This window comes from Quercus suber, unplaced genomic scaffold, assembly GCF_002906115.3.
Source record: "Quercus suber isolate HL8 unplaced genomic scaffold, Cork oak 2.0 scaffold_79, whole genome shotgun sequence".
NCBI classification, from domain to species: Eukaryota; Viridiplantae; Streptophyta; class Magnoliopsida; order Fagales; family Fagaceae; genus Quercus; species Quercus suber.
The window spans coordinates 1,016,173-1,030,382 of record NW_027069544.1 but is presented as its reverse complement, the minus strand read 5'-3'; the positions used below and the strand labels follow the sequence as shown (position 1 = coordinate 1,030,382).

The 14,210-nt window shown below is 34.3% G+C and overlaps 2 protein-coding genes across 2 annotated transcripts; both read left to right on the top strand.

The window, feature by feature from the left end:
• Positions 1-216: 216 nt before the first annotated feature.
• On the top strand, positions 217-6,573 carry LOC112004668 (origin of replication complex subunit 4). Its single transcript, XM_024036904.2, has 16 exons — positions 217-402; positions 526-616; positions 723-779; positions 1,669-1,716; positions 2,713-2,763; positions 2,855-2,898; positions 2,978-3,041; positions 3,225-3,311; positions 3,592-3,683; positions 3,799-3,880; positions 4,314-4,399; positions 4,509-4,618; positions 5,523-5,615; positions 5,697-5,761; positions 5,853-5,996; positions 6,273-6,573. Exons 1-16 carry the CDS (start codon positions 293-295, stop codon positions 6,306-6,308), a joined length of 1,260 nt encoding a protein of 419 aa, XP_023892672.1. The 5' UTR covers positions 217-292; the 3' UTR covers positions 6,309-6,573.
• A 1,453-nt stretch (positions 6,574-8,026) lies between these two features.
• On the top strand, positions 8,027-12,742 carry LOC112004667 (pentatricopeptide repeat-containing protein At1g22960, mitochondrial). The gene is made up of 2 exons (XM_024036903.2): positions 8,027-10,639; positions 10,744-12,742. Exon 1 carries the CDS (start codon positions 8,324-8,326, stop codon positions 10,529-10,531), a length of 2,208 nt encoding a protein of 735 aa, XP_023892671.1. The 5' UTR covers positions 8,027-8,323; the 3' UTR covers positions 10,532-10,639; positions 10,744-12,742.
• The last annotated feature ends 1,468 nt before the right edge of the window (positions 12,743-14,210 follow it).

The window sequence follows — 14,210 nt, the reverse complement described above, 5'->3', positions numbered from 1 at the left end:
GGATGAAACATTACAGATTTTATTTTAATCCAAGTTTTTAAGAGATCATATGTAATAATTTTTTTTAATAGATTTCAAACATAATAATTGAAAGTTGGTGAAATAGGCAAATCATAAAGGAATAAATTGCAAAAGTTAAGTGGGAAAATAAGAAAAAAGAAAAAGAAAAAGGTTACTGTGCACGTGCGAAATTGTTGGTGTGGGTATATATAAGCATGTCCAATGGAATAGATGCCCTACTTCTAATTTTCCCGCCATTTCAAATAATCTCACAGTGTTTGTAGTATCAGCAATGGGAAGAGAGAATACAGTAGAGGAAGCCCTAAATCTACTCCGAAGCAGACTCTGTAACCCTAGCTTCGTCTTCAAGCCTCTCTCCGATTCTCCAGACAGCAACTACAGGTCCGATTCTCTCTCCATTTTACTTTAATTTTAATTTCACGTTCTCTGTTTGTTTCCCGAGAAAATGTTTCCAATTACATTATGATTGATCGAGGGAATTGCCATTTTTTTTGTTTTTGGCAGCAAATTGAAGTTCATTATATCCAGTTCGGTCACCGAGGCATGCAACAACTCGATCTTGCTTCTGGGTCCTCGTGGTTCTGGAAAAATCGCGGTTTGTGTGTGTTTTTTTTTATTTGGTTAAGCTGTATTATGATTTTACAAATTGATTAATTTGGCTAACAAAGTTTTTATTTTTATTATTTTGGTTGTGATGTTAGGTGTTGGAGCTTGTTCTCAAAGACTTATTGCTGGAATTTCCTGATTTGATTTCAGTTGTGAGCACCAATTTAACCATTTTTGCTTTTTTGTTTTTTGTTTTTTGTTTTTTTTGAATTGGTAGTAGTAGTAGTATCAGTAAATAGCATAATGTTTTTAGTATATTATGGTGCATCTGGACTAAATTAAACCGGATTGTTGTCTTGTAACTAGTTATAAATAAGCATTTGAAATGAACCCATATCATTTTAACAATATCAATTTGAAATGAACTATCTTTACTGTCAAAAATGTCTACCTGAAATGAACCAGGCCTGAGTTAATGCACTAAAAAAAAAATCAATTGGGTCTTGGCCTGAAAGTAAAAGGCAATCATCATAGAGTGGATGCAACGAGTTCTATATCTTTTTTATTTTTAAACAAAAAAAGAAAGGTAAATAACCATATGATTCATTGTCGAGGGAACTAAGGAAAAGAAACTGTAGAAAGCTTATAGATGTTTGAGGATTTCAAAATGGAATTTGAGGTGCATTTTTGCTTCCCATTGCAAATGGAATTACATTGTTTGTTTCATAGTGAATGTTGCTTGTAGATCCCACCATCTCATACTAGGACAGTTATAATATGGTATCCACCAATGTACTTGCGAGTAAGAACTAATTTTGGTGGTATGTTATGAAGCAATAACATTGATAGCATGCCATTAATTTTGTATGGCTCTAATTTTTTTAAGTGACCCCATTGAAGATGAAATGCCCCATCCTTGTTTCTTTTCTCCTTTTAATTATTTTGGCCATCAAAGTGGATGTCTCTATATTTTAGTATCGTGGATACTAGTTCATGCATGCTAGGGTCCCCCAAAACGAGAGAGGAAAAAAAAGAAAAAAAGAATAAGGAAACAAATTTTCTCAACTTAACTTACTTTGTAACGGATAATTTTTGTTGCAGATCAAGTTAAGTGGGCTGTTGCACAGTGATGATAACTGCGCTTTCAAGGTTTGATATCCCTTAATCTCTTTGCCTCTAGTAGATGTTCTGCACACTCCGTTTGAATAACATTGTTTTCTGTGAAATTTCCTAATCAAATATTGATATTTTATTAAAAATTCACAATATCAACATTTTAAAAAATGCTGGTTGAGGTTTGTTCAATTTTATTTTTTAAGTTACTTGATTTTGACTGAACTTGAAATTGTAGACTTATTTATACAAATACAAGAATCTCTGAAACTAATAAGATTTGCAATGCAATCATATTGCTGCTTAAATGAAGCTGAGTTACCCATGTTATTAACTTCTGACCATAATAAGGAAAGATAATGGTTGCTACTTAGATATCCTAACGTTGAGAGTTACTTATCAAAAATAAAATAAAATAATGGTTGCTACTAAGAAGTTAGTATGGAATTATGAAAGATAAAGATTCCAATTGTATGTTGAAACAAAAGAGAAAGGTTCTGCACAAGTTCAACTTAAGTTGAATATGCATTTACACATGGCATTCTGTTGAAGTTCCGACAATAGTGCACTACAGATCCATATCTTATAGGTTAGATTCTTGATAATGGTGCATTTATGAAGAAGATCATCAACCATGTGAAGACAGTACAATGTACATTGATATTATAAATTTTGAATAAGTGATGTGGCATTGTGATAGATGCAAAGGTGATTTAATGAAATTGTATGGAATTACTTGAGCAAAAAAAAAAAAAAAGTGTGCAGAGTTTTAGGCATAAGCTACTTCCAAAATTTTGATTTTTTTTTTTTTTTTTTGGTGACAAATTAGATCAATCTTATTGGGAACATTTTAGTAATGGACGAGAACTTATTGTTTTGATATGCAGACTTATAACCAAAGCAAAATTACAAAATATGTGTACATTTAAAGATTAGAATAGATGCATGTTATTGTTTTCTGAGTAGTTACTTCCATGAAAGAATTTCCATTCAGAGTTTATGAAGTTTCTGACATGCTTGTTGATCTTCCAGGAAATTTCTAGACAGTTATGTGCAGAGCATCAATTATTGTTCTCAAAAATGGTAAGAGGTTTAATCTAATTGAGGTTAGTGATAAACTGATAATTTACAACTAAATACTTCTGACTTGTTGATCTTGATGTGGTTCTTTTAGGCATCATTTGATGACAACTCCCAGTTCATGATAGCCATGTTAAGGTGAGTATAAAGTTTGCTTGATGCAACTCTTGTTCAATGGTCTAAAGTGTAATTAATTTTTTGATTTCTGGTGTGTTAGGGAGTGTGGATTAGCACATAAAACCATTATTTTTGTGCTGGATGAGTTTGACCTTTTTGCTCAGGTAAGACACTGCCATTCTGTGCCAATTCATTATTTTCTTTGATTGAATTTGATGATAGGCCATGTAAAATCTTCCCTGTATTAAGAAGAAAAGGGCCCATTTTGAAACATACAATTTTGTTTGATCCATTTAAATTTTCTGATTATGACATTTCTGCTTTCATTTTTTTGTTGTCCCTGGCAGGGAAAACAACGAGTTCTTTACAGTTTGCTAGATGCAATGCAATCAGTAACATCACAAGCTGTTGTCATTGGTGTGAGTTGCCGATTGGTATGGTGCTCTGAAGTTTCTTTCATCTTTCTTGTTTATTATCTTCAGATTCACGTGCATGATTTTTTTAAATAAATTTTTAATCAGAAAGAAATAAGAACCTTTCTTGTCTTTGGACTCTATTGAATTAGTTTTAAAATAAATTTGGAAGTTTTGCCCATTGTGATCATATGAAAACTGCATATAAATGGTTATATACAGACAGCAATTGTGGAAACATGGTTTTAGTTGCTTGTACATTGTGAAAGAATTTTGGGAACTTGGGCTATAATCTATGCAGGATGCTGATCAGCTTTTGGAAAAAAGAGTGAGATCTCGCTTTTCACATAGAAAGCTGCTGTTTCTTCCTCCCTCTAAGGAAGATTTACAGAGGTAAATTTGTTTATTGTCTGTCTCAGAGATCTCACAATGGCTTCTGCCCAGATAGGATGAATTATAAGTGTAACAAATACTTTTGTATTGATTTTCCTCTGTTCTAACTATGCAGATTGTTGGAGCACATTTTATCATTGCCATTAGACTCAACCATTTCTCATGACTATGCTGTTGAATTTAATGCTAAGCTTCAAGTATCCTTTTAATGAGATAGCAATATGGGCATTTTAAAAGAAGGTTGTGCTCCCCACACTGGCCTGCACTTCATTACGTGTATTCCCTTAGCATGGTAATATACTTCAAAGAACTTGCCTTTATGAGGTACACCCATGTAAAAATAAATAAATGTGCTGTGTGCAAACAAGCATATATTTTTGAAACTTAAATAGGTAATGAGCTTTTGACACATGGAAATGAGTCAGTTATGGAAGGTTAAGTTCCTTCTAACCATCTTGTGCCACTAATTTTGGGTGATTATCAGTTTAACCAACTTTTAATAACTTCAGAGAGATTAGTTGTTTATATGTTGCCAAAGAGGCTAATAAGACAATTCTTTTCTTTTTTTCCCTTGAATAATGAAAGATTTATTTTCTCATATCTGGTTAAGAAATCCTTGACATTTTACAGAACATTTTAGCAGATGAGAAATTCAAACAAATTATTATTACGTATATGGATTCTGATGCCACTGTCAACCACTTACTGAGGTTTCTGTAAGTTCATTCATCCAGAAACACAGAATTTCTGTACTAATTAGTAAGTTTCAATTACGAGCTTCTTTCATCCTCTGCTAAACTTACTGTTGATAGACCATGACACTAGATTTCGCGCTGTTTCTTATATGGATTTGGGATCTGGATTCCTATCACTTGAGAATTTCAAAACTGCACTTTCAAATATCCAAAGGCAGCCAAAGCTGGAGTGTATAAAAGGTTTGACAGATTTAAATACTTTGTCTTTGATATTTATGTATTGCTTATGTGGTACTTATAGTTCTAAACATCTCCTACTGACTTCTCTTTCATTTTTGGAGTCTTTGTCACTATTTGTTATACAGTTTTTATTAACCTAAGGTCATTTATCTGGCCTAAGTAAGCTGCTGGAACACAAAAGCATCATTCTTTGATTTGTTTTCTCTGTTTTCATATACAGTTCCCCTCCTCCATGCTTAAATGATTAAATTCACTATTTCCTAATACCTAAAACTTTTGAAATAATCAATAATTTATCATAGTATTAGAGTAGATGTCCCATATAAAAATTTAAAAATCCCATGTGTTGGGCCCCACATATGAAGTGGGAGTTTAGGCCCAAACATGATGGGGAATGTTAGAATAATGGTAAAACAATTAAATACACTATTTCTAAATAGATTAAAATTTTAAGATAAGTGGTAGTTTATCATGTACAATTAGAGGAAGAGCGTAAAGTTGCTCTCCTTGGATCTTCTCTAGCTAGTTTTCAATTTATATATTCATTGACTTGTGACTGAGAGCTAATTTATCTCTAAACCTGTCTCTTATTCCTATTTATCTGTTTGGCGAGTTTTAAGTAGTAACTGCTCAACTAACTAAAGTTAATATTGTTAGCAGATCTTTTTGAGGCAAAAGATTTTGGCTATGCTTAAATTATAAACTCATTCTTGGTAACTAAATTCAAGCTTTAAAAGTTTAGCATATTAATCCATGACAGTGCACAAATAATTCCTGTGCCGACTTGCATGTTTTTATGGAGTACTTATATGAATAAAAGCCTTGCTTATGCAAGGTAACAGTGATCTAACCCTCACCCTCTGGTTAAACTAATGATTTTGAATGCACATTCAACTTGAAACAGATTGCTCCATCTTGGAACTACATATTCTGGTATGCATGAAGAGATTGGAGGTTAAAGGGCAAAGTTCATACAACTTCAATTCCGTAATGAAAGGTCAACTTATGATGTTTCTTTTGTTATCATTCCATTACCATTATCAAGTTTGTCAATTTACATGTTTGTCATGCTCAGCAGAGTACAAAAGCATACGTGCTTCATTCCAGATGTCTGAGTATTATGCATGGAACGTATGCTTACGGGTACAAATAGTTCTCTATAATTTCTATCTGAAGGATCTTAAGGTTTAGTCTCCCTGTATGTCTGATAAATATTTTGCTTTAATTTCTCCAGGCATTTGAACACCTTCTGCAACGGGAATTAATCTGTTTTACAGACAATAGAGGACAAAATCAATCTGTTGAATTTCGTCCAGCAAAGCTTTTAATCTCATCCCATGAACTACAACAGGGACTAAAATCATATCGCTCCTGTCCTGTAAGTTAATAAAGGATAAATGTGTGTGCATCCCTGCATGAGATATCGTGTGAAAGTATATTGGTTCATCTGTATGGATGAATCTGCTGGGCAGTATGGACTAAGGAAATTGCTTGAAGCTTGCTGAAACATGCTTATTTTCTGTTTTACAGATTTCTTATAAAAATTTTGCTTTTGATCATCACTAGAACTTCACTGGTGTTATAGTTCTTGCAATTGATGATCTCTGGTGAAATTCGGTAGTAATTGATGCATTATTTTTGCTTATCCTGGCAGGCGATTCTTCTTAAGCTAATGGATCGTGAAGTTTAATACAGTTGAGGGACAGACCCATCGCTGCCTGATTGCCTTGTATGTGTGATGACCGGAGAAATTGTGGATTTTACAGTCAGCAGTAATTCGTTTTTGATGAAAATTCCACTTTATTTTTGGGATAGGTGAAATTCTTTTTTACAGGCCTGCTGCTTTTAACTAAGATGCATCTTGATGGAGATTTCCCCCCCACATTGTGATTCAATATAATTGTTACTGCATATGATTAAATTTAATGATTTCATAACTTCATTTTCCTTCACCAGCTTTCAGTTTCGCTTCTTCTCCCTTTTGGTATCCAATTCCAATGTCATTATTATCCTAAATGTACCTAAATTAATTGTGAAGTTGCTATACGTAACCATCATGTGGTATATTTTTTCTTCTTCGGTGAGTGCTTCTAAATAATCTTCCACCACTCAAAGCTTATCAGATGAAAGGTGCACTTCTTGCTACGTCCCCCTTTCCATCCATCCTTGCACAAGCACGCAACCTTAGTCTTTTGGGTACGTGCATTCTCTATGCACCACATATGTATGACACTATAGCAACAGGAGTTAAAACGTCGACCAGCTGTACTTAATAATATTGAGGGGCTGGAATAAGTAATTTTAATTCTTTCTTTGGGTATGTATATAAGCTAACTGCTAACCTAACAATATTGAAGGCGGTTGATTCAATTTCTTTTCTAAAATATTGAACAAGATAAGTTTTAGCTATCATTTTTTTTTTCCATGTGGTGTTGTACGGAGTTTAATGAAAAGTTGTCATTAAAAATTATTTTGTAATATGCTTGTAAATTTACTCATTTTATAAGATACTTTTTGCTTCCTAAACACTTCAACATATTGAATATTTGAATTTAAGAGATTATAAACTTTTGAGAGAAACACATAAGGGCATTCAAGGCGAGGCCGGATCATAGCTGCCAACCCTCGTTCCTCAAGGCATTACCTTGTCTTGTCTCACTAGAATCTCACCTCACCTTAACCCATCTTTACTCCACTTATAAATTAAAGTATATCCTAATACAAGTATTGATTAACACAATAAGAAAATAATACCAAATCAATGTACCAATGTGCATCGATACAATAACATAAAACCTTAATCTATCAACATAATAGAACAAAACAAATTCTTTATCAAGCAATAATACTCAATAGTACAAACAAAATATTTAACACTAATACAAATTATAAATTTCACACTAAATTGTATAACAAAACAATAATACAATCTCCAAAATCAAACATTGAATTAAAATAAGTAAATATACAAAGTTTCTAATAGTTAGAATATGGATTTTGTAATTATATTAAAAAAAAATCAAATTTTAATAATATATATTTAGGATGGAACAATGTGACCAAAATTCATCCCCACCCTACCCCAATGATTGGGGAAAAGATTTTGCCTCATTTTCATCTCACCATATTTTCAATGACAGATTGAAATGTGACGAGTGAAATTGCCATCCCTAGGCTATTGTTAAGCTTGGGGCAAAATATCAATAATTTTGAAATTTTAGGAAGGTAGTGTCGATTATAGAAAATCGGGTATACTAAGTCAAATATTTGATTAAATTTAGGAGTTCATTGTAACTAGTAATTTACCACCACAAAAAAAAAAAAACAAAAAAAACAAAAAAAACAAAAAAAAAACAAAAAAAACAAAAAAAAAATGAAAATGAAAAGAAAAAAAAGTATTCGAACCGTAGAAAAGAACCACAGTGATCCGAACCGGACCCAAAACCCAAAACCTCCGAAACCCCTGGGCTGGAGTCCAGAATCCATGGCTGCATCTTCTACACCTCCTTATTCAAACCCCCTATCGGAGCAGCCACCTTCTTCTACATTTCTCAAGCTCCGCCGTCACCACCATCAACAACAACAACAACAACCCTCTACCATGTCTCTTCCTCAAATCCCAACAAAACCCACATCCCCAACTCTCTAAAACGTCTCTCTCTCTCTCAAAAACAAATCTAACGCATGGTGTAGCTTCTCTACTCAATGACCCACTGTGTGCGAGCTTCTAAAGCTTTAGCCTTTACTACAGTTTCGCACCCTTTTGCTCTCAAGGTACGCCTTTTATTTCCTTTGTTTTCTTCTTTCCATAACTGTCCCGCTAGTACTACAACCATAGGCATAGCTTCTACTACCGCTACAATCTCTGAGACCCAATACAGAGACCTTATTTTCGATACCATTGAAGAAAAGCCCTGGGCTTTTTGTAACAACAACTGGGTATCTGATCAATTTCGAGCTGTTATTGTTGACCCCGAGTTGTTCATCCGAGTCCTTGATTCGATTCGGATTAGACCCAGAATTGCTTTGCGGTTCTTTCGATGGGTTGAGGGTCAACCGGGGTTTAAGCGGTCTGAGTTTGCGTTTTGTGCCATGCTTGAAATACTTGTGAAGAATAATTTGATGAGGTCGGCTTATTGGGTGGTGGAGAGGGTTATTAGTGTAGATATGCATGGAATTGTGGATGTTTTGGTTGATGGGTATGTTGGTTATGAGGTTTCGGTTAAGCTTCTCGATCTTTTGTTATGGGTTTATACGAAGAAATCCATGATTGAGCAATGCTTGTTGGTTTTTGATAAGATGATGGCAAATGGGTTGTTGCCAGATGTCAAAAATTGTAATAGGATTCTTAGGATACTTAGGGATAGAAATCTTGTAACTAAAGCTAGAGAGGTTTATAGAATGATGGGGGAGAGTGGGATTAAGCTGACAATTGTTTCTTATAATACTTTGTTGGATTCGTATTGCAAGCAAGGGCAAGTGCAGCAAGCACTCGAGCTTTTGTCCGAGATGCAAAGGAGAGGATGCTTTCCGAATAATGTGACCTATAATGTGCTGATTAATGGGTTGTCAAAGAAAGGGGAGTTAGAGCAGGCTAAGGGGCTGATTGGGGAGATGTTGAAATCAGGACTGAAAGTTTCAGCTTACACATATAACCCATTGATTTGTGGGTATTGCAAGAAGGGATTGATTGTTGAGGCATTAGGCTTTGAGGAGGAGATGGTAATTAGAGGAGTTACCCCCACTGTGGCAACTTATAATACGTTAATGTATGGCCTTTGCAAGTTGGGAAGCATGGTGGATGCTAGACAGCGGTTTTCTGATATGTTAAAGAAGAATGTGAGGCCAGATGTAGTTTCATATAATACTCTGATATATGGGTATTGTAGGTTGGGGGATATTCGGGAGGCTTTTCTATTGTATGGTGAGTTACGATGGAGGAATCTTGTTCCTACTGTTATTACCTATAATACTCTTATAGATGGTCTTTGCAGGTTGGGGGACTTGGATGTAGCCCTGCAGATAAAAAATGAAATGGTCAACCAAGGTATTCGCGCTGATGTTTTCACTTATACGATTCTGGTGAATGGGTCTTGCAAGATGGGAGATTTGGCAATGGCTAAGGATTTCTTTGATGAGATGTTGCAAGAAGGATTGAAGCCAGACCGCTTCGCATACACAACTCGGATAGTGGGTGAACTCAAACTTGGTGACACATTAAAGGCATTAAGTATGCAAGAAGAGATGCTAGCTGTGGGGTTCCCTCCTGATTTGATCACATACAATGTTTTCGTAAATGGGCTCTGTAAGTTGGGCAATTTGGAAGAAGCAAGTGACTTGTTGCAGAAAATAGTTCGTGATGGTCTTGTTCCCGATCATGTGACATATACTAGCATCATTCATGCTCATTTGGAAAATGGACAACTTAGGAAAGCCAAAGAGTTATTCAATGAGATGCTGAGTAAAGGCTTATCCCCTTCAGTAGTGACATACACGGTACTAATTCATGCGCATGCGGGTAAGGGGAATCTAGAACTGGCATATATGTTTTTCTTGGAGATGCAGGGGAAGGGTGTTTTGCCCAATGTGATCACCTACAATGCTCTGATAAATGGTCTTTGCAAAGTTAGGAGAATGGAGCAGGCTTACAAAATTTTTGCGGAGATGGAAGAAAAAGGAATACTTCCAAATAAGTATACCTACACGATTTTAATAAATGAGAACTGCAACATGGGTAACTGGCAAGAATCTTTGAGATTGTATGTACAGATGCTGGATAGACAAATTCAGCCTGATTCTTGTACACACAGTGCACTTCTAAAACAGCTAGACAAAGATTACAGAGTGCATGCAGTCCAGTACCTTGAGAGTTTAATTCTAGGTAGCAAAGAAACTTCTGAAGTAAGGACTTGAAATATCCCATTGTGGCAATCTAGCTGACTCTGGTGATTGTTGAGAGAGAGCAATGTCTATAATTTGGAGTAGTCCAATTGAATGAAAAGTTGCTCCACTAACAATTGGGTAATTATTCTTGGGACGATACATTGATTTTCCTTGAAAGTACACTTTTACATTGTATTATTTCCATATGTTGTTGTAATCTTCTTCCCTTGATTGATTTATAGGATGGAGCTGCTGATGGGTGAATTTGGAAATTTCAAAAGTCAAGGGTCGGATACCCATTTCATTTTTGATCCATTGTTAGCTGCAACTGAGCAATACTTAAAACCAATCCTTGGATCGGATCAATAAAAATATATATTGGAGGCAGAATTATGCTTCAATGAGTCAACAACAGGTATACAGATAAAATTCACAACTGTATCAAGTTGTTTCTAATAATTCTCTGACAAGATTATATTGTATTTATTCATTCTTTTAATATAATTTGGAGGAGAAAAAGGAGGGGATGGGTGGGGTATTAATTCTTCTTGTATTATTGTGAATTTGATTATTTTAATCTAGATAAAAGATTTTGATGAATAGAACCTTGTGTTTTCCAGAGTTGCAATTAATTACTGGAGTGAAAATTTCACATCTTGTAGTTTGTACTATTTTATCCGTTATTCCATGTCAACTTCTAATTCCATAGATCAAAACATTGTGGGAAAAAAGCATCCCTAGATGTGGTGTGTCTGTTAGTTAATAGGAAAAGGAAGTAGAAAGAGGGGGGCTGAGAGAAAAGCTAATCTTCTGTTTATTATAATTTAATGTTTCCTTACTCTCAGTTTAAAAAAAAACCTAAATCTTTAATTTACAGAATTCAAGAAAGAAAAGAAAAATGAAGGTGTCAAAGTGATGTTGTGGAGGAAGGTCTTTAATATCATATTTGTAAAAAGTGTTGACCGTGCCTGTGTATATTAGTTTTTCATCAGAGATGGTTCTTCTCCATAAATGAATATCTTCTATTTAAAACCAAATGATCATATCTCAATTTCTGTGTTCTTAGTAGTTAGTAGTGTGTGTGTGTACACTGCATGAAAAAAAGTGTTAAAATAGCATATTGGAATGCCGACACGTTAACATAATCACTTACTGGTTTATCTTTAAGTTTAAAAAATGAACAGAAGTTTGTACCTTTAAATGTTGTGGTCTCCTGGGCTAGTGCTTTACCCCTTCGTGGGCATACCCGGCACGAACAGTGATTAGTCTTTGGTTGAAAGTCTTGAGGAAACACTGTGGGAAACCAAAAAAAAAAAAAATGTTGTGGTCTTTAATTTTGAAAAAATGAATGGAAGTTTGTACTTTTACATGTTGTGCCTTTTCTTTTTGGATAATTCGATGGCTGGGGGAAAGGGGATTTGAACCTAAACGTATTCGTTGGAGACACTAAGAGATGCTAGTTGAGCTACAAGGCTTTTGGAAATTTTGTGGGTTTTGAAAATAATGGAAAATGTTATTCAATGTAGGACAATTTGGGGGAAATCTCTAAATGTGGTTATGGTGGGATTAGGATTAGGAGAATTTATGGATCTAGCATTTAGAATTATGGAAGAAAATAGTTATAGGATTGTGTTTAAGAATTGAAAGGTGGTTTAATGAGTTATTGATGGCTATTTGGTAGAAGAAAGAATGTGGGTTGTAGGGTTTTGATAGGTAAAACAAACAAAGGGCATGATTGGGTTATAAGGAAGAAGAAACAGAGAGAATTTTATGGTGTTTAGCGGGTTGTATGAACAATACCACAAGAATCTGAAGAGGGAAAAATAGAAGAGAAAGGGAAGAAATGAACACACAAATGCCAACATACCTCAATGCTCAAAACACTCCATATAAAATTAATCAACTTCATCTTGTCTAAATTCATTGAGCATAATATATATATATATATATATGGACTCTTTCTAAGATACTTAAGGTCTCCTAGAAAATTCTAGACCCAATTAAACTTCTAAAATACCCTTAATTCACAAGAATTGCCAAAATTACAGATTTTCCCTTGACTATGAAGTTGACCATAACTAATAAAATAAAAGATTGATACCTAGACCTTTAAACCAACATGACTTTTGCTGCAACTGGACTTCACATGTGGACCCCATAAAATAATTTTTGAATAGGCAAAATGACAAAGTAATAGCTAATCATTTTTCTATGGCTGCATCAATGTGATCCTCTATAGGGTTTTTTTTTTTTTTTTTTTTTTTTTGAGAGAGAGAGAGAGAGCGAAAAAAATTAACATATTACTAAACTACCCAACCCAATACTTTTTCTTTTCTTTTCTTTTTTTTCGAAAAGGAGGAGAATTTTGAATATCACTAGTTTCACTAATACTTGGAGTTGTAAAGGCAAATTTGAGACATCTTTCTTTAGAAAAGAGGAGTAATGTTTATTAGGCATTTCAAACCCATAGGACTTATTGGTCATGAATGATGATTGCTAAATTTTATTGCTAATTTCTTAATGAGGAAGCTGAGAACACTTTCACAGAAGGAGGATGAATCTATGATGCATTTACATTTTGTATATCTTTAGATTCAAGCCTGCATATTAAAAAAAAGTCTTTGGAGTTTGGATTCAAGCTTTGAACTTAAAAGCTTCTTCTATGTGTTTTTTCATTCAGCTGGATATTTTGATGGTTTATTGGCATGTGAGATGTGTTTGGATTCAAGCCTTGAAGAATGAATTCTGGAATTAATAGAGGAAATGCATTTGCACTTGCACATAAACTGTTTATTTCTCTGCATAATTAGTTGTTATCTTCCAATTTCTTAAGAAGCTTTAGTCAACTCAAACAAAGAAATCTTCATTATTTTGTTTACTTTCGTTTTTGGTTATGGGGGCCTTCAATAATTATATGGTGATGGTAGTTCATGGTTGGTGGTAGTTTGTTTTATTTGTTTTAGGCAGTTTGTTAGATTGTTACCTGAGGTTCATCACCTTTCTACGGATGATTTGATCCATTAAAATTTGGGAGTGATGGGTAGCAGATTATTTCTTGGAAGTGATATGATTTGCTATGAAGTGATTTATTGACTAAAGATTATTGGGACCTAGAAAGCAAGGACAAGAAATGTATAGCACCATGTTTCCCTATACCTATGCTTCTATTCCCTTCACTGGGCGATTGACAGGTCCTTTGGGCATCTGGAGCAGCATATGTAACTGAGGTATGCCACTAGACCCAGGTGCTTGTTATAAAGGCACAAACCTTACAATGGGCTATAGCATTAACCTGCGTATGAGTATATCTGTTCCTGTTAAAAAGAATAAAATTAAAAAATAAGGGGTTTTTATTTATTTATTTATTTATATGTAAGCTTTACTCTAGATGTTTTATGGTATCAAGAATGGATACAGCTCAAACCTTTATTTATTTATTTAAATTTTGATTGTTAAGTTATACATTCACTCAGACTTGGTAGGTTTTAACTCAAGACCTTACCCTCAACGTTGCACTTACAAGAGGAAGAGGCGCTGTTTAAGGTAGAGCTCATTGGCAAATACAACCCAATACCTTTAACAATAAACGTAAGTTTGTATCATAATTCAACTTGTTTTGGTATCATTGATGTAGATGCATGTCATGATATGAACAAGACATGTATAGCACCATATCAATTGTTGGCTTCACCATCCTTTATTTAAGAAA

Bases quoted from the DNA above. Each gene is read 5' to 3' on its own strand.
- LOC112004667 (XM_024036903.2), top strand. From the start codon at position 8,324: ATGACCCACTGTGTGCGAGCTTCTAAAGCTTTAGCCTTTACTACAGTT.
- LOC112004668 (XM_024036904.2), top strand. From the start codon at position 293: ATGGGAAGAGAGAATACAGTAGAGGAAGCCCTAAATCTACTCCGAAGC. The intron at 3,312-3,591 runs GTATGGTGCTCT...TAATCTATGCAG, and splicing joins TTGGTGTGAGTTGCCGATTG to GATGCTGATCAGCTTTTGGA. The intron at 3,684-3,798 runs GTAAATTTGTTT...CTAACTATGCAG, and splicing joins TCTAAGGAAGATTTACAGAG to ATTGTTGGAGCACATTTTAT.